Consider the following 27968-nt stretch of genomic DNA (forward strand, 5'->3'; position numbering starts at 1 on the left):
AGTAGCCACAATGGCGTGGGCAAAGCACCTTGGTGTACTATTCTCCTTAATATCGCCATACATTACCACTGCTGCACCAACCGGTGCTCACGACAATGCCCAAGGCCTGCGCGTCGAGACTTCAAGTGGTGAGCTTCAAGGTTTTATCAATGAAACCGCTCCCTCAGTCCGCCAGTTCCTTGGTGTTCCCTACGCAGAACCACCAGTAGGAAAGCTCAGATTTGAAGCCCCTGTGTCTCCCAAACGCGGACAAACGGCCATCAACGCCACGGCATGGGCGCCTTCGTGCTACCAATCACTGAGCTCGAAGCCGACAGTTTTCACCGAGGAAGTACCTCAGTTCCTCATTAATGGTGGCCAGTCGGAAGACTGTCTGTATCTGAACATATGGGCGCCCAGGGTGGAAAATATCCCAGAGGGAGAAAAATTACCAGTTTTCGTCTATATCCCGGGCGGTGGCTTTACATCCGGCGGCGCGGATTCAATGTACAAGATTCCTGATAAGTGGATTCAACGCACGCAGTCTCATATTGTGGTTGTGTTGAAGTAAGTCTTAATTTTTAGTCCCATTTACACAGAGTATTCTAAGGCTAATCGTCCGAATCAGCTATCGAGTCAACCTATTTGGCTACCCGAACGCCCCAGGATTGAAGAGTCCCAACGTCGGTCTCTTAGATCAACGAGCAGCGTGAGTAGACGCTTCTCTGTCTTTGGCAAAAAGGAAGAAAAATATCTCACAAATAATGCAACAGAGTTGAATGGACATACAAAAACATTGCCGCTTTCGGCGGTGATCCTTCTCGGATTACACTCTGGGGTCAATCAGCCGGCGCTGCGAGCGTTAGTGCCTACGGATATGCATGGCCAGAAGATCCCATTGTGACCGGGCTTATCTCAGATTCTGGGGTTGCCTCGTTGCTCTACAGCGAGGACTTTGAACATAGCAATTTCACCGCTCTTGCGAACCTCGTTGGATACGAGAGCACAAAACACAAAGACGTTGTTGAATACATGCGCCAGATTCCCGCAAAGACGCTGCAAAATGCCATGTATCAAACTTCTCTCAATCCCAGCTTGGCACAGTACAAGTTTATTCCTCTCGCCGACAACGTGACGTTTTTCAACGATTTAACAGACAGAGCGGACAAGGGCCTGTTGGCCGAAATTGTAAGTGGACTTCAATCTTAAACCTAGCCTCATCGTGCAGTTGAGGGGAAAATGTGATTATAGTCTGACTTGGGATTTAAACAGCCTTCCATCATTGGAAACAACAACAATGAAGGCGCAGCATTTGTAACTTGGCAAGGAACCAGTGCACCGAATCAAACCGCCGCGGACATCCAAACGTTTGGTTCATTTACTTGCCCTGCCTGGTCCGAGGTCAAGTAAGTTTAATTCTCTTTGAAATAAAGGTGGAAGGTGTTATTAAGAGACTAATTCGGGGAATAGAAACCGTGCTCTGCACAACCGAACCTCGTACCAATACTTTTATACTGGAAACTTTAGCAACATATCTCCTCTCCCGTGGATGAGTGCATACCACAGCTGTGAGTTCGCAGTCTCTGAGATAGAAATAAAAAAAAAAAATAATACGCTGACATTTCAAAACAGCCGAGCTCCCATTACTTTTTGGAACTCACTATGAATTCCGTGGCAATTCTACGCCATTCCAATGGCAACTCAGCTACATTTTTGAGGGTAAGTTCAGAGGAATCCTAATAAAGTCTTGTTTTGCTCGTTACAACATGGAAACGTAACTGACAAAATTGATGGACAAGACCTTTGGCTCTCCTTTGCTAGGAACTCTAGCAAGGCACCCTTCGTTACATACACGACCTCTGATGGAAAACAGGAGACGTGGACCTGGCCAGCTGCTACGGCAGACCAGAGTTCCTCCAAGATAGTTCAATGGCCATACGGTCAAGAGTATATGAAAGCAGTGGACAGTATCACGATAACTTCTGGGTGTCCGGCATCATAATGGCATGAATTAACCGAGTTATAAAAATGGAACTGTGTTTGTAGCTCAAATACATATATTTTTCCATATATCAATTGATGTTTGTGGGTATAGATGAAAGAAGGTCCCAAACCCGGCTTTCCTAGTCATCGCCACTGGATCAAATATTTCGAGGCAACAGTGAGGAAAGAATTGTTTGTAATGAGAAACAATACAATTCACGGACTTACTATATCGAAATAGAACACTTCATTGATGTATACCTGACTCGGTAGGCGAATCAATCGGGTAGTAACGGGTGTCGGTTAGTAGCGGGGTTAGCAAGACAACAAGCTTTTGCAAGTTGTCGTGATTACTTAATATATGACCATCAGTTTTAATGAATCCTCATGTCAAATTCCCATTTCCCATTCATTATTCACACTACATGTATGTGCCTTGAACGTGGCTGGAACGCTTGGCGCTGATTTGACACGTGCCACGGGGACCCCGCACGGGGAAGATTGCTTCAAAAAAATATCAAAGCTTTTTCCCCTGACAAATCAATCGATGCGTTGATGCGTCTAATGTTAGTGCGATATACACCATATTAAACCATGCAGGCCTCGGAATTGGCCTCGCCCCGGGTCTCGCAGATGCTCGGAGAGTCAGTATATGCCATTGACCGTCGGCATGTATAAAAATCGATGCTAATCACCACCGACTAGGTTGTCACACATAACCAAAGATGTCATGCTCGACGCCTTTGACACGTATTTTCTCTACTGCCACAATAAGCCATACCATGTGTGCGAGCCCAATCTATTCCGACGCAAACTTGCACAGGGCCAAATCCCGGTATACTTGCAGCTGGCTCTGCTCGCGTCGGCCATCAGATACTCGTCCCACCCGCACTGGAAATGGCAACGACAGGCAGCCATTGACAATAACGCTCGTTATTCATGGGCGATGATCATGTCGTCACCCGAAGCACTTACAGATGTTTCCGCAATACAGGCTCTTGCATTACTAACTATTGTGGACGCGATCGGTAAGTTACCCTAAGTCGGAGATACCGATCCGATCAGCAACATCTAATTTTTTTTTTCTTGGTTCGTAGCTGGTCGACGGCGTGCAGCCTGGGTAAAGATCGGAATAGCTATTCGGGTTAGCCAGAGTATAGATATGATGATAGAACCAAGCGCCGATCTCCCAGATGCAGAGAAAAATGAGCAAAGACACATCTTTTGGTCATTATACATGCTAGACCACTTCGTTTGCTGTTCCTTCCAACGCCCTCCGGCAATGAAAAATTCGGATTGCCTGCTTTATTTGCCTGCAGATCTACAACATCAACCAACAACGCCGTTGACATTGAACGCCTTACTTGACGTTAACAATGCACACCCGGTGGGAAATACTACGCTTGGTCCTGGGTGGTTCGGCATTAGTGTTGGGATAGTAGCCGTACTGGGAAAAGCCGTTCGATGCATGATGAGCAATAGTGAAAGCGAGAACGTGAGTCCATGGAACGCTGCGTCCGAATACAGCTCAATCCACGCAAGCCTTGACCACTTCCGCAACATAGCGTTCAGCGAAGAAAGCACCATGCTTAATCAACTCGGGGGCGGGCCGAGTGTAAATTATGAGCGGAGTGCACATGTCATCCTTTCATACGTCGTGTATCATCTTGCCCACTGTATTCTGGATCACCCGTTCCTTCGAGCTATCAAGACGCTACGATCGCAGCAACACTCCAATAATAATGTACCCCCATCATCATGGGTCGCAAAGTCATTAGCCTTTTCTTTAGGCCATGCCTGCTCGCTAACAAAGCTATTAGTCGATGCCAAGGCTGCTGGTTATGTGCCAATTCCTTCTTTCTATAGTTATTGTATGATGGTGGCTGGAAGTATTCATGCGTTGAATTTTCATAGCAGCAGCAATCATGCTTCTTCGTCCGAATATCTGCAAAACTCGATGCAGTATTTTATTAACCTGGCCGACATTATGCATGAAAGCCCTACGCTGGTGAGTTCTGAGTTCTTACTCCTCCGAGGCTAAAAAGAAGAATGATCATATGCTAAATTTTAGTTAGGCTGACGGGCTAAGAATGTTTGCCAATGGATGCAAAGGGTATAGCGACCTCTTACTTTCCTGCGACAAACAAGATGTGGGGATCTTATCGCCATCAGATACGACGATCCTAAAAAGCATGGTGGATTATTGGGTAGTGATGAACCCCAACAATCTTATTTCAAGCCTACAACCATTGCAACTCGAAAGCGAATTGCCCAAAAACTACGACAATACTAGTAATAATAAAGGTCTACTTGAAGCCATGTCCGAAACGTCGCCAGCTTTCATGCACAGTCAGCAATATCTGCCGGATTCTATTGATGAACACATCTTCGATTCGGCAGAACCAGAAGGGCTATTAGGATTCGAAGGAGCAGCTGGACTTCCCCTCAATGCAGATGATTTTTCAGATTTTTTACGGGCTACACCATTGGCAAGTCCAAGTCCAGGCTCAGGGATAGGGACAGGCGGCGGGGGCTCTTTTTTCGGTGACAAAAATAGGGTTGAGTGAGAATATGCGTGTGCTATTGTAGACCATAGTATAGCCATATTACCCTTTCTAAAATCAATAAATCATATATATCAATTGATCCATTGATGTCAATATTCGGAGAGAGCAAAATAGTCTCCTTTAATTTTTTCCAAAATGAGGGTGTTGTATCAACGGATATGTTGCCCATGAGAAAAATCGCTGAAAAACCAACATTCAATAATGTAAGAAGCAAATCAATGTTTTAAATGACACTAGATGTCTACTTAGCGTGGAAGAATACGAGGTCTTCGTGTGACGCAGGGCCATTGATACATAGACAGTTGTCCCCCCCCCCCCCCACTAATATGATTGATAACCTGCTAGTGTGGGGAACCTATGGTTAGCTCTCTGTAATAGTAGTAGTAATTATTATTGACGTCCGGAAGAACGGAATATTCCCTAATTCGGTAGGCAATGTACCAATACCAAATAGGACCGGGAATGGATACGACGGTAGTACGTACATGTTTGAAAGTCTTGGAGCGACTAGTTACTACCAAGATCTTTCGATGCAGCGGCCAAGAGAATATAACCTAACTGTCAAGAGGATCAGGAAAGCCAAGAGGGCCATTTTGGTCGTGCCCAGATTTCACTTACGGGTGTGCATTCCTCTGTCGTCTATAAATAAACATTTGTTGGTCGAGATAGCGCAAGGAGACTGGAATCCTTCCAGATGTCGAGATCGATGGCTAAGACTAAGAGGTAAACTTATTTCACCTGATGAGTACATGTACGATGTACCTTTTTTGATGTGCTATACTGGTTCTGATTTCTACTTAGCACCGTCTGATTGTATCATCAGCATGGAAGGAGCGTTATCCCGGGGCCGGGGATAGTGCTATGATAGGTTCTGGATGAAGATTCTAGTCTGGCCCGTGTGAAGGGGATGGGTGACATTAAAACCTTCACGAGAGGAACGAGATATCAATATTTGGCTAAATACTTCTAGATTCGGTGCACGCTTATGGAGGATGTACTTCGTGCAATCTCCTGAAGGCCTGAGATGCTACGCGGAAAAAGTATCATCTTCGATCTGTGTGGACTCATGTGGAGTCTCGATCGTCTCCTCCAGAGTTTAACAGGCCAGGAAGTTCAAGCTGTAAACATGCCGATCTACTGCCTAATTCTAGCCGACCTTGGCAAAAAAGGGTTGGTGCTACTCCGTATCTGTCCAGTTGTCATCCCGCGGCATGCGTGACGCTGATGCTCCCACGCTCGAAATAGAATGCGGGTAGGGTTGCCATGTGTGATGTAGTGGGTGCCAGTTAGTAGCCAAGCGTTTGTTCCATTCTAACAGCCCGCCATAAGGAAACCCGGGTTCTTGGAACCACTTTGGCCGTGTAGAGTGGGATTATTGTTGGTAAATTGGTGGTGTACGAAGCGGCCCCGCACCCTAGCCCGGATATCCATTTTGACATTTGTGGAGGGAGAAACGCAGATTGATCATCGTTTCGTTTCGTTTCATTTCATCTTTGGCAAGGGGTATAGCATACTGAGTATTCAGTAATTAACATGCTGATAGGCTGACGGCGCGTTTCGACGAAGCCAGGGTAAACCGGCAAACCGGCAAACCGGAGCACGAGTCTAGTTAGCTGCAGTTGGCAGGAATTAGCTCCACGATAGTTAATTTTTTTTCCACCCTTTCAAGAATCAACGCCAGTTCAGGGTGAGCAGAGAACAAGAGGTCTTGGATTGGTTACCTTGATATATAATTTTTTTTAACGCCTTGGCTCTGGAGACCTCGTATAGAATCATAGTTGAGTTTGAGCTTCAAGTTTTCAATACTATTGATTTCTTCCAAGAACAGCGCCGGTAACCGCAAGGATAACTGCTGGGCATGATCTTCTCAACCGTTCAGTGGGTTTGGGCTAACGGTAGCTGATCGACCGTCTACCACGGTCCACGGGTCCACAGGTCCATCAGGATAATCAGGCAAATAGTGTCTCGTCTCTCCCAGCAATGAGGCGAGGCTGATCGAGTAGCTTAAGGTTGTCTTGGCTCTGCTGTAGCCCTGGCGTAGCAAATCTTGGAGGGGCCATTTCAACGATCCTCAAGCCTAGGACAAGGTGAGCCGACTCCTGATCTAGCTCTGACGAGACTAGTGTTGCTAATTATATACCGTCGTTGCTGTTGCCTATCGATTGCTTGGCCCCGGCGAAAAAAAGCGCGCCATGACAAGATGATGCACGCGTTGCGCCACGAAACCGAGTCACTGGAGACAGTGCCAGTGGTGAGTTTGTGATGGTCTCCTGAAAAGAGTTGCAGAAGAGTTGGTAGTCACGAGCTTGGCGCGCCCCACCCCGTCTGCCTCTAATTGATTAAATCACGACTGCTCCCTCTCTGCACGTCGTTTGTTCGCTAGGATAGAGAAAAATACAAAAAATGCTGTCGTCCCAGGAAAGCCAAAGTCCAGGGTCCCTGTCCAAGACGTGTCAGAACTGCGCCGATTCCAAGGTGAGGTGCGTCCGCAATGGCGATGACATTTGCAACCGGTATGTGTCTTGTGCCTTGAAGCAAAGCACAATATATTGATACCTTGCCAACAGATGTAGCCGTCTCGGAAAAGAGTGTGTGGACCGCAAGGCCCGTCGGCGTTTCCATGGCTTTCAAAAGGATATGTAATGGCGGCTCTCCCCTCGAAATGCTCTTATGTCTAATAGACAGCACAGGAAGATCAGGGCCCTCGAGTCCAAGCTCGATGAGCTCACGAGGACTCGTCAGACCCAATCTACTAGTCGCAGTCCTAACAGCCCGGGTAGTTTTGACGGAGTGTCTGACAACGACCTCGTCGACAGAGGAGACGTTATTGACCAGGGTCTTCTGAACATGGAAGCTGCCGAGGTGTTGCTCTCCACCTATAAGAGTCAGATGATCGCTCACTTCCCTTTTGTCTTTATTTATCCATATGAAACTGCCCAGCACCTGAGGAGGGAAAAGCCGTTTTTGTTCCTAACCATCCTCTCGACGGCGTCGTTTGCCAACATGCCGTTGCAGCGTCTGTTGGGCAACGAGACCAAGAAATTCATTGCTTCCCGTATGGTTCTAAATGGCGAGGTGTCACTTGAACTGCTTCAGGGGCTACTAGTCTTTCTTGCCTGGTAGGCCCTTTTGCCTGTTTCTGAACTTTTGATGTTGTGCATCCCTAATTGTGCCTTCAGGAGCCATTACTATACACGACCTTATCGTTTCACACAGTTTATGCAACTGGCAATCAGCTTGGTCATTGAGTTACGGCTGGACCAGCCGCCACAGGCAAGAACATGGAAGAACGGGTTCCAGCTAAAGCCGGACTACAGCCTTACGAGTCAATTCGCCGATCAACCGGCTTGGAGCTTTGCCGAGCAGAGGGCCACAGCGGGCTGCTACTATCTGGCATCAACGTAAGTGCCTCTGGTTTCCCCCTTTTTGTAGCATGGTGCCAATTTTCGCTCACTGTCGTGTTACAGGATTATGGTTTTGCTTCAGAAACAATTCAACTTTCCTCTTACGCCTTACATAGAAGACTGCTGCAAGTCTCTTTATAATGCGGCAGAGAGCCCATACGACAAATATATACTGCACTTGATTCAGCTCCAGCGCATTGCGGAGAGGGTCGACCGCTTGTCCATGCGACACGCAATAGAACTGGGGAATCCAGGATCGGCATCTGAGTTGTATGTCTCTGCTTTGAAAGGAGACTTGGAAACATTCCGCTCCGAGTTTCCTGCTGGCTTCCATGAAATACGTGAGTTACCGATAATTCTAACGGAACAAAGCCGTACTAATAATTGCCTTCACAGCACCTCTTGGCATGCAGTTCCATGCTACCGAGTTATTTCTGTACCAGCTTAGTCTATCCACGCTAGATCACCACTCTCATGCTCAGAATATATCTGACCATGCTTTCAAAGAGGATCTCTTATTATCAGCGCTAATCGCAGCCGAGTCAATCGTTAATATATTTATTTCCCTTCCACCAGGAGCAGAAATAGCGTCCAGCAACGCGGAATGGACACAACTTGGATTTGCCGTCCTGGTTGCCAATAAAATCATCATTACTGCATCTACTATGCCCGGAAAAGGAGCAACATTTGCCCAGCGCAAGTTTTCATGGCCAACAACTCTTGAGCATTTGACAATACGGATCCAGGCCCTCTCCTCTGGGAAATTGGACCGAAACGGAGACCGAGACGCTTTCTATTGGTTTTCACAGCGCGTTTCTAATTTCAACGAGTGGTTTACCAGACAGAGTGCAATGACGGAGGAACTTGTTTGTCAAGGCATGCCCCAGAACCCACTGCCTATGGCTACAATGCCCCCCCCTGAATTGTTCATGCAAACCGGGGTGGATGATTTCTTCCAATTCCCACAAGATGAGGTGTTTAATACCGCTATAGATCACATGCTGGGGAGTTGGATTTGACGCTATTGATGTCAAGTTCACCTGGCTGATGACTGTCTGACGTTAGCATTTAATTATGATGCCTGGCACCGCCTTCTCCATGCCAAGGCCCGGTGAAATTCTAGCAATGTGATGACGAAGCGTCAGTACAAAGTTGAAACTATTTTGAGAAAGATTGCTATTTTGGAAGCAATTAGCCCTATCATTATTGCTCCTGGTGGCGGTGCTGAGAGCGAACGTTGAACGCCGACCCGACTTTCCATTTTCGGACAAGCGCGTCACATCTCCGAGCCGACAAACATTTTGCATCATCGCAATAATCGAAGTATAACCACATGAGCTGAAACGATGGTCGCGCTCTAATCTTATTACAGTGTATGTTTCACTATGCGTTGTTAGTTTCATCCTGTTTTCGCATCTTTCGACCTCTCCCTGGCCATATCTGTTCTCAAGATCGGCGTTCCCTATGCAACTAGGGCTCACGATTGACCGTTTCGAAACCATCCCTGGAAGACCTCAATTGGGCCAATTAATTAAAATAGGAACCTGGGTCGAATGGGGGCCTGACCCTATACACTCACGACCTATTCAGCCTTGCGCTATTTTCCGACGGTGCGAACGATAAGCTCTGGGGTTCCGCTATACTCCACCTTCTAGGGCAATTCCACACCGGAGAATACAGCAGTAAATGCGAATGGCATTGGCTACAAGGGTGATTTGCCAGAGGTGTTTGTTATATCGATCATCTTGACGGAAGCCGGAGATGTGGTTTATAATGAATCGATCGCTAAATACACCCCCAAGCCTAACGACCTCTCATGACTTTGCTTGTATATAATTAATTCACGGATCCAACATTGGATGAGGTCAGTTTGGCGAGACAAGTGGTCTTGACACATTCTTGGTCTGATATAAGGCGCGAAACTGTTGTCGGAAAAGTCGCCGTCGGAAAAGTGCTGTGTCCGACGGAGAAACGCACACTGTACGATATTGTTGATACTATATAGAGATACATCCTGTTACTGGACTATAAAACCTGGGACAGCCCTAGAATTTTCAAATGTTGGAACGTCAAGTTATTTTCTCGTGTATTTTGACCGGACTTGAATTGTACTCTGATCTTAGACAGGTTAAGTCGGATTTGGTGATTATCTAATCGCGCTATATTTTTCAGCCAAGTCCATGACTAGCTTCACTACTTGTACATCAATTGATATCACATATACACGGGCGACGAGACGCCCGAATCCAACAACTAGCAAAATATCATGGCACCATCAGTCGTTGTCCTAGGCGCGGGGGTGGCTGGGCTGACTACTGCTTGCGCTCTGCTCGCCCAGTTCCCATCTCCCAAAGCCCTGAATATCACTGTTGTCGCCAAACATCTACCGGGCGACAGCGCGCCGACGGAATACTGCTCTCCGCAGGCCGGCGCAAACTGGCGTTCCTTTGAGACCGATTTTAACCAATACGCGCGCTATGACAAGGTTACCTTTGAGCGTTTCCTCCGCATCGCGGCGCAGAGCCCGGAAAGCGGTGTGAAGCGGTTTCCGTTGCGTCTAGTGTATGGAAAAGAATCTAATAAATCGAGATTATGGTTCGAGGAACTAGTGGGCGGCATAACCGAGGTACCGAAGCAGGAATTGCCAGAGGGCGCAGACTGGGGCATGGATCTGGTGACTTTTATGTATAATCCAAACGTCTATCTTTCATGGTAAGTCTGGATGAGAGGATTGCTGTTATTAGCCGAGATACTTACTGGGACGTGATGCAAGGTTGAGCTCCAAGTTGTCCAAGGCTGGTGTGACGATCGTGCGGCGATCGTACGATCATATCGATGACCTGATATCTGATTTCCCAGACGCATCTGCTGTATTCAACTGCACTGGTCTCGGCGCTAGAGATCTGGGTGGCGTCAAAGACGAAAACATGCACCCCACAAAGGGACAAACAATCCTTATAGAAGAGCCCATCACTCCACTCAAGAGAATGGCCATCTGGGTCCAGCCATCTCTGTTTGGTCCCAATGAGTTTTCCCATGTCTTCCCCCGCCCGCTTGGTGGAGGTATCATTATCGGCGGCGTCCGTCGTGAAAATAACTTGGACGATTCGGTGGACCCATTACTAGCGGAACGAGCAAAGCAGAGGGCATGTCAGCTTTGCCCTGAACTGGGCAAACCGGAGGATCTGAAAGTGGTTCGTTATAATATTGGGCTTCGGCGTAAGGTCCCCTGTCTGATCCCCCCACTACTGGGAGGTATTCGCTAATTTTCGGCGCCTGTAGCAAGCAGAACTGGGGGTGCAAGGGTGGATATAGAGGAGAGAAAGGGAAAACTACTGGTTCATAACTATGGGGCTGGAGGAGCCGGTTACCAGTCATCGTGGTGAGTGGAGAATGATCAAATCCGACAAAGACATACCTAACTCTAGCGAATAGGGGCATGGCTGAGCACGCGGTCGACTTGTGGGTGCAAAGGACAGGCCCCAGTCTTGGTGGATATGCTGCAAAGCTATAGGTCTATCGCAGATCAAACCATTTCCTCCGAGAATAAATTTCTCACGGATCCATCCACCCGTTAGTCCATGCAGATTCCGCGTGGTCAGAGGGCCCTCGCCCGAGCTAGGCTACTATTGAAAAGATACATTGCTATGCTTCATATCAGGTGGGATGTAGAAGACACCAGCCGGACTTTTGAGTATGAAAACGTGGGTTTCAATTCTTTATTGAGAGGATAGACTACTCTTATGTGGAAAGAAAGAAATATAACCCCCCCCTAAGTGATTTTTTTAAAAATAGTAACCGATCCATAGTAAATTAGTAATTAAGGGTAGTGTAACCTCCTCTTTCCTTTTTCTTCTCACTACGTAGATATTTTATTCCCCGGTGAATTATCGTATTCTCCGTACTTCTTATTTGGCGGTACTATTTATGGTCCCAGTTCCGCGCATGCATGCAAACGCTCAAATTGCCTAATTGGATTCCCGCCGCGCACCAGCTCCATATTTCCTGTGCCCTCCTTGTGGAATCTCATAAGCGGATCACTTGATATCGGTCTAGTTATTGCTCAAGAAATTCTTCACCATGCATAGCGACATTATTACGCCATGATTGAGTGTGAGGGTTCCCAGCTCAGACATAAAAACGATCCCCGCCCCCTTAGCCTCTACTTCCTTTTAATTTTTCCTCTCCTTGTAACCAACCCGACTCATACACTTATACATCATTGCCTGGGGTATGATCCATATACCTTTTATATTGCTTTTCGGTCCAATTTGCTAGAGCACCGCTCTACTCCTCATCCTAACCAGGGAAAGAGTGCTGTGAAATACCGGCGCCTGATTACAAGCTCTTATTGCTCTAGACGAAACAGAAAATGACCGAGTATTATCGGAATCTTTCTAGGCCATAGCCTCAGTATTCTGAGCAATAGTGAGTCGTCCTCGGACATCAATTGATTCCTTCCTTTCCAGTTGATTTAACCTCAATTAGACTTCTCCTGGATACTGCTACATCTGACTACCTCATTGTTATTTTGCCTCTATATATTGGCGCTTCCGCCTCCGCCCTTTCACACTTAACCTCTCCCCTTAGGGGGCTTGAAGGATGAGCCGGTGTCAGTGTGAAGTTGGGATGGAAAAGAACAAGGATATAACAACCTGAGTAATATCTGAAATTAGTCCTCTCCGGTTATTTACAGTCGCTAATCGTACGTGGATAGCATCAGGATTATGAGACAGGCGTCCTACTTTTGCTCCCCGAAGACCTATGCTCATCTTTGCTATTTCTGAGCCAGTTCTTGTCGAAGCCACTAGCACTACAAGGAATTCAAGGCGATGCGACCCTCCTAAATTTCCAGTCATACAACACGGAAATTCTAAGTTTGATGTTTATTCACTGAGTGGATGGCAGACCTGAACGACGTGCTGGAGTTTTGTGAGAGGGAGGTTTACCGTACTTAACGACAATTGGCTACTGGTAATAATTCTCGTCTATCTGGTCAAGCCAACCTGTTGACCACTTGACTGACTGTTCTCTCCAGGCAAATTTATTCTGGCCTATGCTTGACCTCTATTGCGGAATGATTGGAAGAAAACAGCATCTTAGACAACATTGCTGAAAATTAGTCGACTCCCACTTTTACTCCCAATTGACGCCAACCAGAATGTTCATGCTGCTCAATGTCTTACATCGCTCTGTCATTACAACGTCCCTTTATACCCCGTGTACACGGATGAAACCTGCAGCATGTCTCTGGCCAGTTCACAGCATCTGTTTGAGAACTGACAGCTTATTCGCAATCAAATTGTCCTCGTTTCTTTTAAAATCTATCACTCAAGAAGGAATGCACAGTCCTAGGAATATCTGGCCAAGCAATTCAAATGGCGATACGACTGTTGCAACAAGCCTGTTATTGATGATGCATTCCCACTTTTTCACAATGACATGCCAGAAACCTATATCATTACGGATCACGAAATATCAAGCAGTCGCACTTTTAGATACATTTATTTGCCAGCGACATACAATCTGCTGTCAAATGGCACACAAACCAGTCGACTGACGATATTTACACGATCACTTTGGGGTCTGGACTGAGTGTTTACGAAAAAAATTCATTCATCGTCGGTCTACGAAACCCTCGAAGCTTGTTGGACTTTGCGATAAGATTATCATGCTTCGCTTCGTATGTATGTATGATGAAATGGGATTCTCCTTCTTGTATTCTTGTTCAAGGTCATTATTATCCCGTGTCCCAGGTTTTGCTACATCTCAAAATATAGCGTTAGAGTTGTCGACACAGAAACAGGCTTCTTGAAGACTGCTGGACTGCTTGCTTGCCAAGCCGAAATGTGTGGTCGGAAAACAAGGCCTGCTTCACTGTCGGTCAGAGTGGAATGAACCCCTGAGATAAGGAGAAATATGTGGTAGTCTACTCGCTGTTGAAGACTCTCCCAAAATGAGGTTGGTTGTGCACAATGAGAATTCCAAATACTCCAAAAATTATTCATCGACAAATCCTTAAGAAAGTTCGTCGCCGCACTCCCAGTTTTATATTCGACTCCGAGTGGTTTTCGATCCTTCTTTCTCTTGGGCATAGACGGGGGAAGAGAGATAGCCAGGCTAGATGACAGCGGCATTGACCTTTCCATCGAAAGAGAGATTCCCAGGGCAACGTGAGTATAAACCACCATGGATACGACTCCTGTATCCATGTGTTAAACAATGAACTATGCTAAGCGCTGCGAAGGATGAGAAAAGCCGGTTAATGCAGTAACACACTATCCACGTCGAAATTAGCCCTGGAACAACAAACACAACACCATAGTTCCAGACATGCACACGTGAAATATGATGAAGGGTGGACTGTGGCAAAGCACGGGGCATTGAAAAAGAGTTAGTTCATAGCGAACACAGAAACAAGATATGCTGCGGTATGCACTGAAGAAGGGCCCTGATTGGGCAAAATACGAACTTTCAGCCTTTTGAGGCTTGTCTGAGATGCCTAACGGTATGATATATACCACATGCAAACTCGAGATAGGATCCTACCAAGAAACGAAGGTGCTGCTGTCAACATATATAACAACAATACCGGTTTTTGAGGGAGCGCGGATACCGTTCTTCAATGTTGCGTGGTTTTGCAACGCTGCAAAGAATCTACACATACCTGACCATTGCAAATGCCGGTACGTATACAATTTTCTAAGCGTAGTGACTATCTGTGATGTATCGACAATATAGTGACCATGCAAAATGTGAACAGTTACAAACCGCTTGCAAGTTGCAGAAATCCGATACTTTATATTTCTTGTTGGCGCCTGAGTATAAACTATGGATTCATGTTGACTACCCAAAAGACTTTTGGTTTTTTAGTGCAGCTATCATTATTTCTTGATACGTTGCAAATTGAATTACAATTCATATAGAATCGCTTGTATTTTTTGGTATTCTAATGATAAATTAAGAAGTTGTTGTGAGGCCTGCACCAAGGCCAGCAGGACCAATATGACAGCGTAGTCAGAAAGCTGCAGCGACGAAATGGTGAGATTGACTAGCAACGCTCTCCTGTTGGAGCGCGTTTAGACACCTCGTTGCTGATTACATCCTCCGATTCTCTTCTCATAGCCAAGACAAATCACTTAGTTGCACTACCTCAGCATTTCATGTGGAAGAGTTGGTTAAGGCGCGATGATACCCTGATATGCTAACTAATTTTAGCACTGACCTTGAAGTACTAGTCCATCGGCCCGGGGCTAGTTCCCGCTCGGTACGGTACGGGTGGGTACGTGGTGGGTACATATAACCTTATCTGATAACTAGGAATCTGGGACTAGTATCTAGATGATATCTTTTTTATGTTATCTATTATTACTAGATGCTGTACTCTATAAATTAGATTCATTGGCCATCTCATTTCGTGTTCATGATCTTTTAATGACCTGTTCCATCGATTTTTGCTGATCGATCAACCATTGTCCTGTAGACCCCATGGACCAAACCATCTGATTGAGTGTTTCATTAAGTAATTGAGATATAGAAGAAGAATTATAAGTCCATAGAATAAGATTAGATCTGACTTCTTTGGAGCAAAATCAATTGCTAATCACCCCGGGGTATCGTGATAGCAGAGGGCGATGTCAATTTAGAAGTACCTACGATGATTATATAGATAAATGCCAATTCAGCACCTCCATGCCTTTTTCTGTATATTTGATATCCTCGTTGCTAGCAAATACATAGTAGATTTGATAATAAGAAGGGATCTAATTACTAAAATGGGCTACGACAATTATAGCTTTACGACCCCATCTAGGCAAACGAACACACTAGACTCTCAAATAGAAGTTAGTTAATATATTAAATACTAGCTATTATATGTTATTGTTAATAAAATTTAATTTCGATTTGTAATTGAAACATAATACATATTGAAATCCAACATGTGCTCATTCATTTTAAGGACCAAGTCCACGCTCACTCAACGACTCCTCTGGCATCTGCCCAACTAAGCACGTGCCGAGTGCCTTGAAACTGCTACCCCGCTTTGGAAAGGACACTCTTTATCCTCATCTTAGTGTCCTCAATCTTTTTATTTAAACCGATTGCCGAGCACAGCCCAACCAGCCCCTCGCCCGACCAGGATGGCAGACCAAGATGAGTTTGAGATTGGCCTCGACGAAGCAGGCGAGGACAGTGCTTACCGGATGTCAAATTGGCCACCTAATGAGGAGCAGCGACCCCATTTAATCTACCATTCCTACCCCTCCGACCGCATCGTCAAGGGAAAGCTCGATCAAGTCATCCACGGAAAACTCAGCCCCGGCGGCGAGGACGCAACGCTGATTGTTGCTACGTTCAACTTTCTCGGACAGACAGTCGCGCGCCGGTTCAAATATGCTCGCATCACGTGGGATTTCTCATATGAGGAAAACTCTGGCTTCACAGACGATGCACATACACCTGCACCCGAGGTTGTCAAGGTTTCCCTGGACGGCCAGTACGTCATGAAAGAATCGAAATTCTCCGTGAACAAGGAGCAAACGGCCGACGTGGGGATTAAGGCTGGAACTATTGTGACTGGAAGCCTGGGTGCAGGATGGACCCGGTCACAAGGGATGGAAGTAGCCGATCACATCTCTATCTTCGGAACGGCCACTTTCGATCGTACTCATATGTCGGGGCAACCGAGAGGTGCCAAATGGGTATTGGAGGAGAACGCCAGCCAGAGAAGCGGCATCCCAGGACTCATCACAACGGCAATTATCCTGCGATGACAGCCTGGACGTCGCTTTTTGGGTACCATTGAAATTAAAGCAAAAGTCGGGATTGAAGAGAGGATACGTGATTGGTTTGGAAGAAAAACGAAGATTGATCCAGTTAGGTTCAATCCTGCTCTAAGTTCAACGGTTGATTTCTACGATACTAACAACCTCGGTACACTTGTGTTGGACGACGACGTTAAGTTAGTGGTACATAATACGTCACTGTCTACTTGAAAGTAGATTATACTCGATATTGAATCTGATGATATTTCCTCACTCGTAAACTTTTGTGACATGAACTGTTGCTCAAAGGCCCAATATTATAAGGAACCTATTCCTCTCTCCAGGAAAAGCTGTCCAATCCTTTAAATTCAAACTCCTTTTCACCGAAATTGGTGGAATCTCGATCCCATTCTCTCCGAATCCGAGAACGGGGTAGAACCTACCCTTGCAGTCAAATTTAAATTTTCCTATGCAAGGCATTCGACGATTAGCATATGAGGGTTATTTAATTGTAGCTAGCTAGCAGGTCGACATACTAATAAAGTTGCCATTATGGGTGAAAAATGCGGATCGGGCGATAAAATCGACACCGCATCCAACAACATCACCTACATAATACTGAGGCCCAAAGGGCGTAGCAGTAGTATACTCTGAAAACAGACCTCCATCATCAGCATGATAACCCCAGGTCTTTTCCCTCCACCCTGGCATGCCTCTGAGACTAGAATCCTTTTCACAGAACCCAAGACCCATTATCCTAATCACGAACATATATTAGTTAGCTAGGATTTTAAAAATGGAAAAGAAACCTGACTAATAGCATACCTTCCTGGAGACAACCGGATAATTGCTATTTCATAGTAATACACAGGGTTAATTACTGGCATTGGGTGTTTCGTGCGCACCTGACATCTTTCCTCAAGATCATCGCCTGTTACATTTTCTACATATTGTCATAGTCAGTTCAGCTCATGGGGTCTCGAATCCTCTAGGAAAGCCTACCTATAATTACCTGTCGACCGTCATCCTTTACTAGAATCCCGGTCGTATTCCCTACGCTAACCCACTCGGGTGAAAAGCCAGCGAGCGCTGCATCCGCCAACGAAACAATATCCGAAAGGAAGGAGACGGTATCTTCATAACCACAGGATCGCGCAAGATGGATTGGACTCCATCCATCCACATTCCATACACTGCATTGGTCGCCTTTGTCAGCTAGGAATCTGACTATATCGATATTCCCTTGAGTTGCTGAAAGATGCAGGGCTGTCATCCCGTCTTCATCCTGAGCTTTGAGGTCTGTTTGCATGTCAAAGAGAATCTTCACAGCTTCTAAATGGCCTCGAAGGGTAGCCCAATGCAACGCAGTCCGCCCTTTGGTGTCTTTGGCATGAGCATGAGTCTCGTGAGAACGTATAAGCTCCGTATCTCCTACCATTGCAGCGAGGTGCAACGGCGTCCATTCGAATCCTTCAGGGAGTGATTTCGTCCCATTCCGGAGCAGAGCCTCTAGGAAAGCCGGATTAGCTGCTTCGGCAGCTTCATGAATTGCTGTTTTCCCTTTTGAATCGACCTCGAAAGGATTGGCACCATTACGTAGGAGGATCTCTGTGATTTGCAAGTGGTCCTCTTGAATACTCTGCCGGAGAATGTTTGTGACTTCCCGGCCCTCGGAGTTGGGTATAGAAGCACCGCGCTCTAAAAGAAGGTTCACAAGTTCCGCGTCCCTCACCAAGACCGCTAAATCTAGAGATGTATACCCAAGTATGTTCCTTGCATCAATGTCCGCCTCTGCGTCAATGAGCTGGGTGACTATCTCCTTATGGTGATCCCACACTGCTACTAGAATAGGCGTTACATCGTCATCGTCCTTCGCATTAGGATCGGCACCTTTTTCTAGCAGTAATCTCACAACGTCGTTCTTCCCATTCTCTGCGGCGAAAGCCAAAGGAGTCTGATGATAGGTCCCGCCTTTGACCTCCAGATCCACCTCTGCATAGGCCAGGACTTTTCGGACCCCAGCAGTGAACCCCTGGATTGACATATCAATAAGAGATTCTGAGTATTCCTTAATTGATGGAATATCTGGATTCATTCGCTCTAGAAGCTGTTCCGCTTCGATGGGGAGGCCTAATTTCAATGCCAATTGTAGCGGAGTTTCACCATTTTCATCTTTAACCAATGGGTTCCACCCAGAATGCATAAGTAATGCGATCACCCTTTGACCTTGCTTTGCACGTAAAGCTGTGTGAATGAGCATAGGGTCGCTTTCAATCATCTTTCTGACTTGATCATGAGAAGGTTGTAGCTTTTCGATCGTTCGAAAATCGATGCCGTTGATGATAGCACTGTAGAGTGGTGTTTGGCCCTCGATATCCCGCGTGTTGTGATCTGCACCCCTGTCAAGTAGACAGGTAGCAACCTCTTCTCGGAAGTGAGTTAGAGATACATGGAGAGCTGTCCGACCTTTCCCGTCCTGTTCATCCAAACTGACTCCCGCTCCAATCAGAAGTTTCACAATTCCCTCATGGCCAATTTTCGCTGCTATGTGTAGACATGAACCGCCAGAACCCCTCTGTTTGTGGTTTACGTCCGCTCCAATATCTAGAAGTGCTTGAACCAATTGCTCGTGTCCGCTTTCCGTGCTAATATGGAGCGGTGTGTTGCCCTGATCGTCGGTAGCCTCGAAACTCGATCCGTTTTTTAGAAGCATTTGAAGGATGAATAGATTGCCTGTGTCACAAGCGAGATGGATAGGCTGGCGGCCGTGTGTGTCACAGACTCCAAGAGAACTACCTTGGCTCAATAAGTACTTGACTGCTGCCGTATGACCGCCCCGGACGGCTAGATGAAGAGGCGTGCTCCCATAGCTGTTTCCTAATGTATCGTCGGCGTGTGGAAGAAGCACTTCTATTACTTCAACATACCCTTTCAAGGCCGCAGAATGCAGAGGCGTTGGCTCGTAAGTAATGTCTTCATCTTCCTCGCCAACGGCTTCCTCTTCTTCCTCTTCAGTTTGTCCCCCGTCTCCGTCTTCTCCTTCACCTTCCTCTTCCTCGCATTCTTCGGTGTCCTCATTCACTTTAGATTCCGTATCGTTTTTTCGATCTGAGCTCTCCTTAGATGCGTCATAGATTCCCTTGTCTGAATTAGATCTAGGATCAACACGGGGGTTTTCCGCACATTGGTCACCCCACTTCTGGTTGGATCCTGTATTTGTGCTGAAGCTATTTTTCGTTCGACGGAGAAGATCTTTCACCATGGCCAAATGACCCCCCCGAGCGGCCAAATGTAGCAAATTAAATCCATCGTGATTGGCAGCTTTTGGGTCCAGTCCCATGTTCAGAAGTTGCACCACAATGTCAAAATGGCCTCTTTCCGCGGCGAGATGAATCGGCTGGTCTCCTTGATTATTTGTCGCTGTCACATCGGGTTTACACTTAATAAGTTCCATGAAAACAGCCATGTTACCCTGTATCGCTGCAATGTGCAGGGGCGAGAGTCCATCGTGATCCACACCCCACGGTGTGATTTTTGGTGCGAGTTCAGCGACCACCCGTGCATGTCCTGCAGCAACGGCGTGATACAGCAGCGTTTGACCATCTTCATTGATACAATTAATTTCGACATCATAGGTCTGTAGTAGGCCAATCATCTGGAGGTCACCTGCCTCGGCTGACAGGTGAAGCAATGTCGTCCCAGTCTCCGCAGGTAGCGGAGGAGTGCCAACCTCCAACAAGCGTTTTAGAATGTGCAGTTGACCCCCCCTTACTGACTGTCGATACACTGATGCATTATAGTTGAGAAATGTTCGTGCATCCGGTAAGAGTTCTAGAAAGGTATTGATAACTCCTAGGTGCCCGCAAAATGCTGCCGTCTCAAGGCAGTTCAAAGCATATGAATGAGGGTCTTCGGTCTTCTCTATCAGCTCTTTGAGCAATGGCAAATCGCCCATCCGAGCTGCAAGAGAAATCGCCCTTTTTGATGGACTCAGAGAATGCAGTAACTCGCGAGCAACATCAAGATGGCCAAAATGCAACGCCATCTCCAGAGCCTCGGTCCGCTCTTCAGAGGAAATAGACTTGTCCCCACTCTGTAGCAAGAGTTGTTGAACAACCTCTAGTAGTCCATGTTGCGCAGAAAGAGCGATCGGTGTCATCGGTAAGTCATTTATCTCAGGCGTTGATTGCCCCGCACGCCGCCATTGCGCCCACTGTGTTCGAGGTTTCTCCAAAGCAAAAAAGTCCAGTATATCTTGAACAAGAGACTTGCGGTCTTGGTGTGCAGTATAGTGAGAGGGCCAGTGCATCACCGCATAGCTTGTGAAATCTAGGTCGTTTGAACGCAAAAAGGTTTTGTAGCCTGTTGCTGGAGGGCCACTGTCTAAATCGAATAGCCTCAGGTATGTGAGACAGCGACGAGCCAAATCCCCATGGGTGAGAATTCCATCAGCCGGAGAGATCGTCCCTTGGTTTATCTGCATAGTCATCTGGTCTTGAATATAAGTTGTTACAGACTGATGCGAGAATTTTGCTGTCTCGTCACGAAGATCAACCAACACACCTAAAGCGCGTGTTAGATCACCCCCTAGATCTAGTGGTAGAGAGTGCACAACATCCTCCCTGTCTTTTATTTCTAGGCCGAGATTTATAACAATGGCTAGATCGTGTAGTTTCAATGGCCGGAAGCTAAGGGACATCAGTGACAATGCTGTCCGTACCCAAGGATCTAGTTTCTCTAGCGGACCAAGAAGTTGGGCGTACAGATCCGGGAGTGGCTTCTCTAGAATAGAAAGATTGCTCTGCGCAGAGAGAGAAGTAAGTGGTCTTGCGCATTGGCAAAGTGCCTTCAACCTGATGTTGACTTCTATTGGCGAATTGCAATGCTTTAACCCATCGATGATATTTCGCTCGAGCTCAGCAAGCCCGTGATTCTGCCTGATGACCTCTTGCGTCGTACTTGTAATTGCACTACCAATATCGCCCTCTTTCCACGCCGGTAAACTCAAATTGATGGTAGATACGCTCCAAGAGTCCATCGAAACCAAGGCTGATTGGCCAGTGGTGAGAATCTTGATTTGTACATCTGAGGCGTCTCCCATCTTCAAAAGAGCCTCCAAACGAGGCACCAGCCCGTCTGTGCATTTGTCAATATCATCAATGATAAAGAATACTCGCGAAAGCCATCGAGACGAACATAACAGTCGGAGAAGTATCCAAAGCTCGTTGATTGTAATGTGGTGGAATTGTTGTATCCATACTGAAATATCTTGAATTGCATTCCACGTGGCAGGAATGGTGGATAGAATTTTGAATATGAGCGTTTTCAATAAGCTCGCTGTTGATCTGTGTAGAATATCGAGGTTCCCAAAAGAGAAATAGACTACAACGCCTGTATCCCCAGCACTGGCAAGAGCCATTGATATACCCTGGGCAATCGTTGTTTTCCCAACGCCGTTTGTTCCATAGAGACACAAGATGCTCGATTCCTTATTATTTTTCCATGCCGAGTAGGCTTCATCAGACAACAGCTGACGCAATGCATTAGATGGCGATGAACTGGAAAGACCATGTTGGAAATGTGACAGAGAGAATCTCGAAAGTGCCGAGTGATACGCATCGTTTAGCGTCGGCCCTAAAAGAATGATTTAAGGTTAGCATAGTGTCGATTCGGTCCACACAGGAAGTTTTTATATTACCAGCTGAAGCAGATGCAGCTGAGGGTCTCATTTTGTCGGATAGCTCTTGCCAAGTATCCAAAACCTCGGAATGTCCCTGTGTGCGGAAAGGCACACTTTCCTGGAAGGTTAATGCTTTGTAGTCCCCGGAAACTTTCAAGAACGCCCATTCCGTCTCTTGCATTGCTATGGACAACTGGGTTAATGTCACTGGAATACTCCATCCATATATATTGTTCAATCGATGAGCCATATTCACGCTAAGTTCTTCCCATATTTGCCGCTTGTCATCGGCACGATGCTGCGCAAGCAAACCCTTTGTGCATAGTTAATCAGCTGTTTATCGCAAAAGGCCCTGGGCTAGCAGAGACTTTTTCAGAATGTGTTCCGTACCACATGAGTTATCCGGTATACAATATCTCGGAACTTTTGATCAAGGTCTGCGATCACCAATGCCTAGCCACAAGAGTCATTAGCGAGTAATGAGGCAAAGGGATCATAGTGAGGTTACCTGCTTTACAATAAGAAGTCCAATACCGGATCCAATAAGCACTGTATCATATTTGCTTCTCTTGTCTTGTCAGCATATTCCTGATTGAAATATACGGGTACGGCGCACATTCTTTTCTTCCCTCTCCCTCTGAATAGTCGCTAGCAACTCTCTCGCTTGTGAGTGCAGGCCGCGGCCTGTCAACAATGTGTCGACGACAGCGTTTGCGATCGGGCAAAAACTGAGAATGTTTGCATGAGGATAATCTGTCTGCAGAACATCCTCGAGCCATGAAACGTTTTTTCCAGTGACTTTATCTGGCGTAGGTTCTATCCCATCGAGGTCGTGAACAACCACAATACTAGGATTCACGATCAGAGGGGAATTAAAGATGCCATGGAGGATACAACTTGCTCTGGCGTAAAGTGTGAAAAGCGATTTCCCTTTTGCCTTCGTACCCAGTATTTGTTGAAAGACCCGGGGGTGGTATCCATTGCCTCGTCCGCTGGTTCAACTGATGGAAATATCGATGGGTGCCTTCAGTCGGCTTCGTTATTTGTACTAGATAAATATCACTCAACTATGTCGAAATGAGGCCGGCAGAGCAGCCATGAGTGTAAAGTAGCTTATCCGGCTTACCGAGATGCCTGCAGATCCCCCCGGCGGGTTGAGTTGATATACGTATCACAAAGAAAGCAATTACCCCTCATGCTCGCAATATATACTCAATTAGGAAGTAGTATCCTGTCTAGGTTATGCTTATAAGCTTGACGTCCTATCTCCAGGGATAGAGGACCTCAAGCGGTTTATTTTGAATCAATATAACCTCTATCCTATATCCTATTTACTCTATACTGCCTCGACTCCTAGTAGGAACCCCCTCGGAGCCTAGTAGGTTCCAACACCCTCATATAAAGTCCTTCCAGTCACCACCGGCTTTACAATGAGCATGGTGGGGGTATGTGAGAATCCCTGCCCGTAGGTTACTGCTGACACGCTCTCGACTACCTGAATTCACAAAAGTGGCCAGTAAGAGACTATGTGACACTGTGTCTCGTTGAATGAGCGCCGCCTTGGGTGACAGGCTTGCTATAAATTACACGTCGGACGACCTACGTCCGCAAAAAGAGCCAACCGGATATCTGAGGAATCCGGAGATATGAACCACGGAGATGTGATAGGGCAAGGATGAGGTGCATAATCACACTGAAATGCAGGATATTTATCTTGGCAGTTCTTTCATGATCAAACAACAGCGCCAGTCAAGTCCGAGGGTGTCTCGTAGAAGCTATTGGAAAGCCGCGTCTTTCAGGCTGTGTTTCTTTTAACCTATACCTCTTGACCCATTCACATCACCCTGGGAGGTTATATATGTAATTTTTCACAACATCCGAAAAAGAAAAAAAAGGACAAAAGGAAACATAGCGAGCCATAAACGCGTTCCGCCATGGTGCACTCAGCGGATTCCAAGCTTCGACCTGTTCCGGATGGACGTCCGCACACATCAGACAAGGGTACGGGAGCCAAAGAGAACGGGAAAGTAAATGGTCGATCTGAAAAAAGACATCAACAGCATCTGGATGGCATCAGAAGCACGCGACAGGCTGAGGAAGATGACCCAAATGTAGAGGGAGAGGAAGAGGAAGAGGAGGAAGAGGCAGGCAAGGATAACCAGGCGGATGACGAGCAACAGAAACACATGTATATTACTGCACAACACACGAAGATCTTTGAGCAGTACTACCGTCTTAAAATCTTTACAAACAGACCTCTAAAAGACTGTTTTCCGACCTCAACAGATTTTGATGATTTTGTCAGCACTTATGACTCCGTTTTCAATGCTTCCGGCGACAACCAACAAACTCTGCTTCACCAACTTGCGGCGAAGCCCAAAGGACGCCTTCTTGTTGCTTGGCTGGTAGACAGGTATCCAGAGCTCCCTTTGAAAGAAAACGCTGAAGGTAACACGGCCTTGTATGTTGCAGCGGCGTCAAACAAGAAATGGTTTATCAAAACTATACTTGAAACTAGTCCCCTTAGGCTCTCTGCTCTAGGGAAGCCAGGAAAGAATGGAACTCCACTACATAAACTCTTCGTCCAGTCAACAATCCCTGAGGTTAATGTTCTTCACAAGGCCTTGAAGGCTGAACTAGACCCCCAACAACAGAATTATAATCTCGTCAAGGAAATATTTCGCCGTAAGGACAAAGAGGGATTGTTGCCATTGCATGTGGCAATAAATACAACCGCAAGATACAACGGCCAAGACCAAGATGATATCAAAAAGCTCACCAATCTAGTGAACTTGATTTTGCGTCACGATCCAACCGTCCTCAATGAAGTCGACGGTCAGGGTAAAACCCCGTTGCACCACGCTATCAGCTCTATTAGTAAAGCCGACTACAACAAACTGCCGCCCAATATCGAACATCTCATCTCCTGGGTTCGTGAGGTTATTTACATTTGTCCAGGAGCGTTCTTTCAGTGCGCCAGCGACGGTAGGCTTCCCTATCTTTTTCTAGAAACCGCAAAGGAAAAGCCGGCCTGCCAAGAGCTAGTTGAGGAGATGAAACGGCTTTACATACGGGAGTCTTTTAGCTACAAAGATGTCTTCTATTCCGAATGGGACGACAAAGAAAAAGTTGTTAAGTTGCTATCAGACGCGGAAAAGAGTGTCTATTTTGATTTATCCACCATATCCGAAAAAAACCTGTCATATGCCTACTTCCAGGACCTAACCAAACATATCCGATTTGAAACGATCCTGCATCATGTGGACCTGCCAGACCTCACAGTCACCGGTGGGGAGAACCTTTTCAGTGAAGAGCCAGAGAAAAGCCGTTTTCAAGCCATCCAAACTCTAATTGGGCCTGTCGACTTTCTTAAAATCTTCGGGTGGTTGCGAACAAATGGTGTCAAAAGAATCATTGAGGTCCATGTAACAGACTCTCTTAGTGCCTACCATTGTGACGAGGCCATTGAAATGGCCCTTGAGGGGTTTGAAATCGAGAAGCTAGATTGGGAACGTGATGATATTTGCAGTGATGTTTTTTTCAACGCCACCCCAGATGTACGGGAGCTCCATCTTTACTCCAGCGGCAATACGAGATTTTGAGAGGTTGGTCTGGAAAGGAAGGTTTGGGTAGATTAAAGCATGTGAGTGATCCTATGGCAAAAGTTTTGACTTCCCTCCCTACATACCTTGCTCTTACTTGAGTATATACATATGTGCGGATGTAAACCGTGTTTCATTGACTTTTTTGTTACTGACCGGACACGAACAGTTGAGAAAAGTGGATTTAACAGTCCGATGGGTAAGGAAATTCCGAGTGCAACTAACACCCACTTCTTTTAAAACTTGCTAAGGAGATAATAGGGTACTATTTCTGAAGGCAAAATCAGGAGTTTTGTAGAACAGTTCAAACAGAACCTGCAGAGTCACAGACACGAGATCGAGGTTGTTGATAGGACAATGAAAACCCGCGTCTCTAGTCCGCAGGGCACACCAGCTGAGAACATGACGACGGCTGGCAGGTAATCTCCCTATGCTTGAATCTGGACCAAAGTACCTTTTTGAGTCTGATGTTTTGTTTCATCCTTAGCAACCACCCATGGCTGTACTATATGGATGAATTTGCTGTGGCCCTCAAAAACAATCACTGGCACTTCCAAGGCCAGGTACCGGAGGTGAAAGTAGCCATCATCGATGACGGAATCGATTCCTCCCTCTCCAGCATACGGGAAAATATCGTCACTGGAACCACCTTTCATTGCAAGCCTAGCCGGTCAGATCGCCCAGTTGACTACTGGACGTCACCGGGGGGACACGGAACGGAAATGGCAAAAATGGTCTGTCGAATCTGTCCTACAGCGCGATTGTACAGCATCCGTCTAGGCGAAGGGCATGGTGAAAATGGGAAACGTCAAATAAAAATTGATACTGCAATCAAGGTAGGGAAATAGCCCACTCGATTATATTTTCTCCTACAAATGTAAACTGCTAATACATACATAATTTCAGGCCGTAAAGTGGGCTACGAACGCTGGTGTCAACATTATTTCTATGAGCTGGAGCATTAATCGAAGCAACATCGACCAAGGAAAAGTCGAAGAGTTTCAGCAGTGCATTAGGAACGCATATGACAGGGGAATCACTATGTTTTGTGCCGCGAGCGATCTTGGTAATGTCAGCAGATCTTCACAAGACATTGATATTCCCGCCGGCTTTACGGACCCTTTGAGAATCGGAACGGCGACAGTTGAAGGTGAAATGTCATCAGTTACAGGCCAACAGACATTAGACTTTTATCTCCCAGGCCAAGGAATTTCACTAGGCCAAGGTGGACCTTCTGAGCAACTTGGATCTGGTAGCTCACTAGCCACGGCTGTGGCGGCCGGTTTGGCGGCATTGATACAATACTGTATGGGTATTGTAGCTCTCGAGAAGAACCAGCAGCCTAGTTTTAAGTCAGATGATATGAAACACGCTTTCAGAATTATGGGCACTAGAAAGCCGAACATCCCGGAGGTTGACTCACTGTTTGGCGGCGCAAATTTGCTGGACACACCTACAGAAATGATGAAGCGTTACCGATTCATTGCAGACAAGCTGCGGCAACAACCAGGATTTCCAAGATAGGGGTGTTCTACGGCCGATTTTAAATGGTTTAATGGTAGTCTGAGATTGATCTTCTATATGTTGGGGTTCGTATTAATATGCTGAAATAATATAACAAAATGTTTCTCTCATAGTGAGAACCTCCCTACAATGGGTCTTGACATCGATTACTGTCTCAAACTACCAAATAGTCATCCACTTTATTATATTCTCTCACTTTCCGATTAGGGTCAAGGGTGTGATTGTTGTTAGTGGGTTGAAGCAATAGCATGGTCATCAGATTATTGTCGAAGCCATCAAGGAATTTATTGACAATGGGGGAAATTGAACTTTGAAAGAAATATGCAGATATTTTATTGAGCAGCAATTAAGTACACCCTGTTACAGCCAAAAGCTTCTAAATACCGGCCTGAAAATCTTGATATTAATGTCGTAGAAGGTTTCCTTGGTTGGTAGCTTGAGACTCATAATTATGCGCACCAGTC

General features: G+C 46.2%; 8 protein-coding genes across 8 annotated transcripts; 7 read left to right on the plus strand and 1 right to left on the minus strand.

Annotated features, from left to right (window-relative positions):
• Nucleotides 1-10: 10 nt before the first annotated feature.
• On the plus strand, nt 11-1188 carry TRUGW13939_01714 (uncharacterized protein; the record flags this gene model as incomplete). Its single annotated transcript, XM_035484912.1, has 3 exons — nt 11-546; nt 608-688; nt 753-1188. The coding sequence occupies 3 exons, from the start codon at nt 11-13 to the stop codon at nt 1186-1188; spliced, it is 1053 nt and encodes a 350-aa protein (XP_035340805.1).
• Nucleotides 1189-1450: 262 nt separating this feature from the next.
• TRUGW13939_01715 (uncharacterized protein) lies at nt 1451-1981 on the plus strand (the record flags this gene model as incomplete). Its single annotated transcript, XM_035484913.1, has 3 exons — nt 1451-1547; nt 1612-1698; nt 1779-1981. Coding segments are annotated over 3 exons (387 nt in total), but the record flags the coding sequence as incomplete, so codon positions are not given.
• A 575-nt stretch (nt 1982-2556) lies between these two features.
• TRUGW13939_01716 (uncharacterized protein) lies at nt 2557-4529 on the plus strand (the record flags this gene model as incomplete). The annotated part of the gene is made up of 4 exons (XM_035484914.1): nt 2557-2606; nt 2668-2990; nt 3060-3970; nt 4038-4529. 4 exons carry the CDS (start codon nt 2557-2559, stop codon nt 4527-4529), a joined length of 1776 nt encoding a protein of 591 aa, XP_035340807.1.
• A 2403-nt stretch (nt 4530-6932) lies between these two features.
• On the plus strand, nt 6933-8952 carry TRUGW13939_01717 (uncharacterized protein; the record flags this gene model as incomplete). The annotated part of the gene is made up of 6 exons (XM_035484915.1): nt 6933-7042; nt 7097-7168; nt 7220-7648; nt 7709-7930; nt 7997-8274; nt 8330-8952. 6 exons carry the CDS (start codon nt 6933-6935, stop codon nt 8950-8952), a joined length of 1734 nt encoding a protein of 577 aa, XP_035340808.1.
• Nucleotides 8953-10199: 1247 nt separating this feature from the next.
• TRUGW13939_01718 (uncharacterized protein) lies at nt 10200-11447 on the plus strand (the record flags this gene model as incomplete). The annotated part of the gene is made up of 4 exons (XM_035484916.1): nt 10200-10645; nt 10707-11152; nt 11216-11315; nt 11369-11447. The coding sequence occupies 4 exons, from the start codon at nt 10200-10202 to the stop codon at nt 11445-11447; spliced, it is 1071 nt and encodes a 356-aa protein (XP_035340809.1).
• Nucleotides 11448-16074: 4627 nt separating this feature from the next.
• TRUGW13939_01719 (uncharacterized protein) lies at nt 16075-16707 on the plus strand (the record flags this gene model as incomplete). The annotated part of the gene is made up of 1 exon (XM_035484917.1): nt 16075-16707. One exon carries the CDS (start codon nt 16075-16077, stop codon nt 16705-16707), a length of 633 nt encoding a protein of 210 aa, XP_035340810.1.
• A 435-nt stretch (nt 16708-17142) lies between these two features.
• On the minus strand, nt 17143-22936 carry TRUGW13939_01720 (uncharacterized protein; the record flags this gene model as incomplete). Its single annotated transcript, XM_035484918.1, has 7 exons — nt 17143-17165; nt 17235-17455; nt 17524-17641; nt 17701-22332; nt 22397-22691; nt 22769-22831; nt 22913-22936. Coding segments are annotated over 7 exons (5376 nt in total), but the record flags the coding sequence as incomplete, so codon positions are not given.
• A 1376-nt stretch (nt 22937-24312) lies between these two features.
• Nucleotides 24313-27504, plus strand: TRUGW13939_01721 (uncharacterized protein; the record flags this gene model as incomplete). Its single annotated transcript, XM_035484919.1, has 5 exons — nt 24313-25935; nt 26150-26179; nt 26242-26399; nt 26468-26816; nt 26887-27504. 5 exons carry the CDS (start codon nt 24313-24315, stop codon nt 27502-27504), a joined length of 2778 nt encoding a protein of 925 aa, XP_035340812.1.
• Nucleotides 27505-27968: the final 464 nt, after the last annotated feature.

This window comes from Talaromyces rugulosus, chromosome I (genome assembly GCF_013368755.1).
Source record: "Talaromyces rugulosus chromosome I, complete sequence".
Classification (NCBI taxonomy): domain Eukaryota; kingdom Fungi; phylum Ascomycota; class Eurotiomycetes; order Eurotiales; family Trichocomaceae; genus Talaromyces; species Talaromyces rugulosus.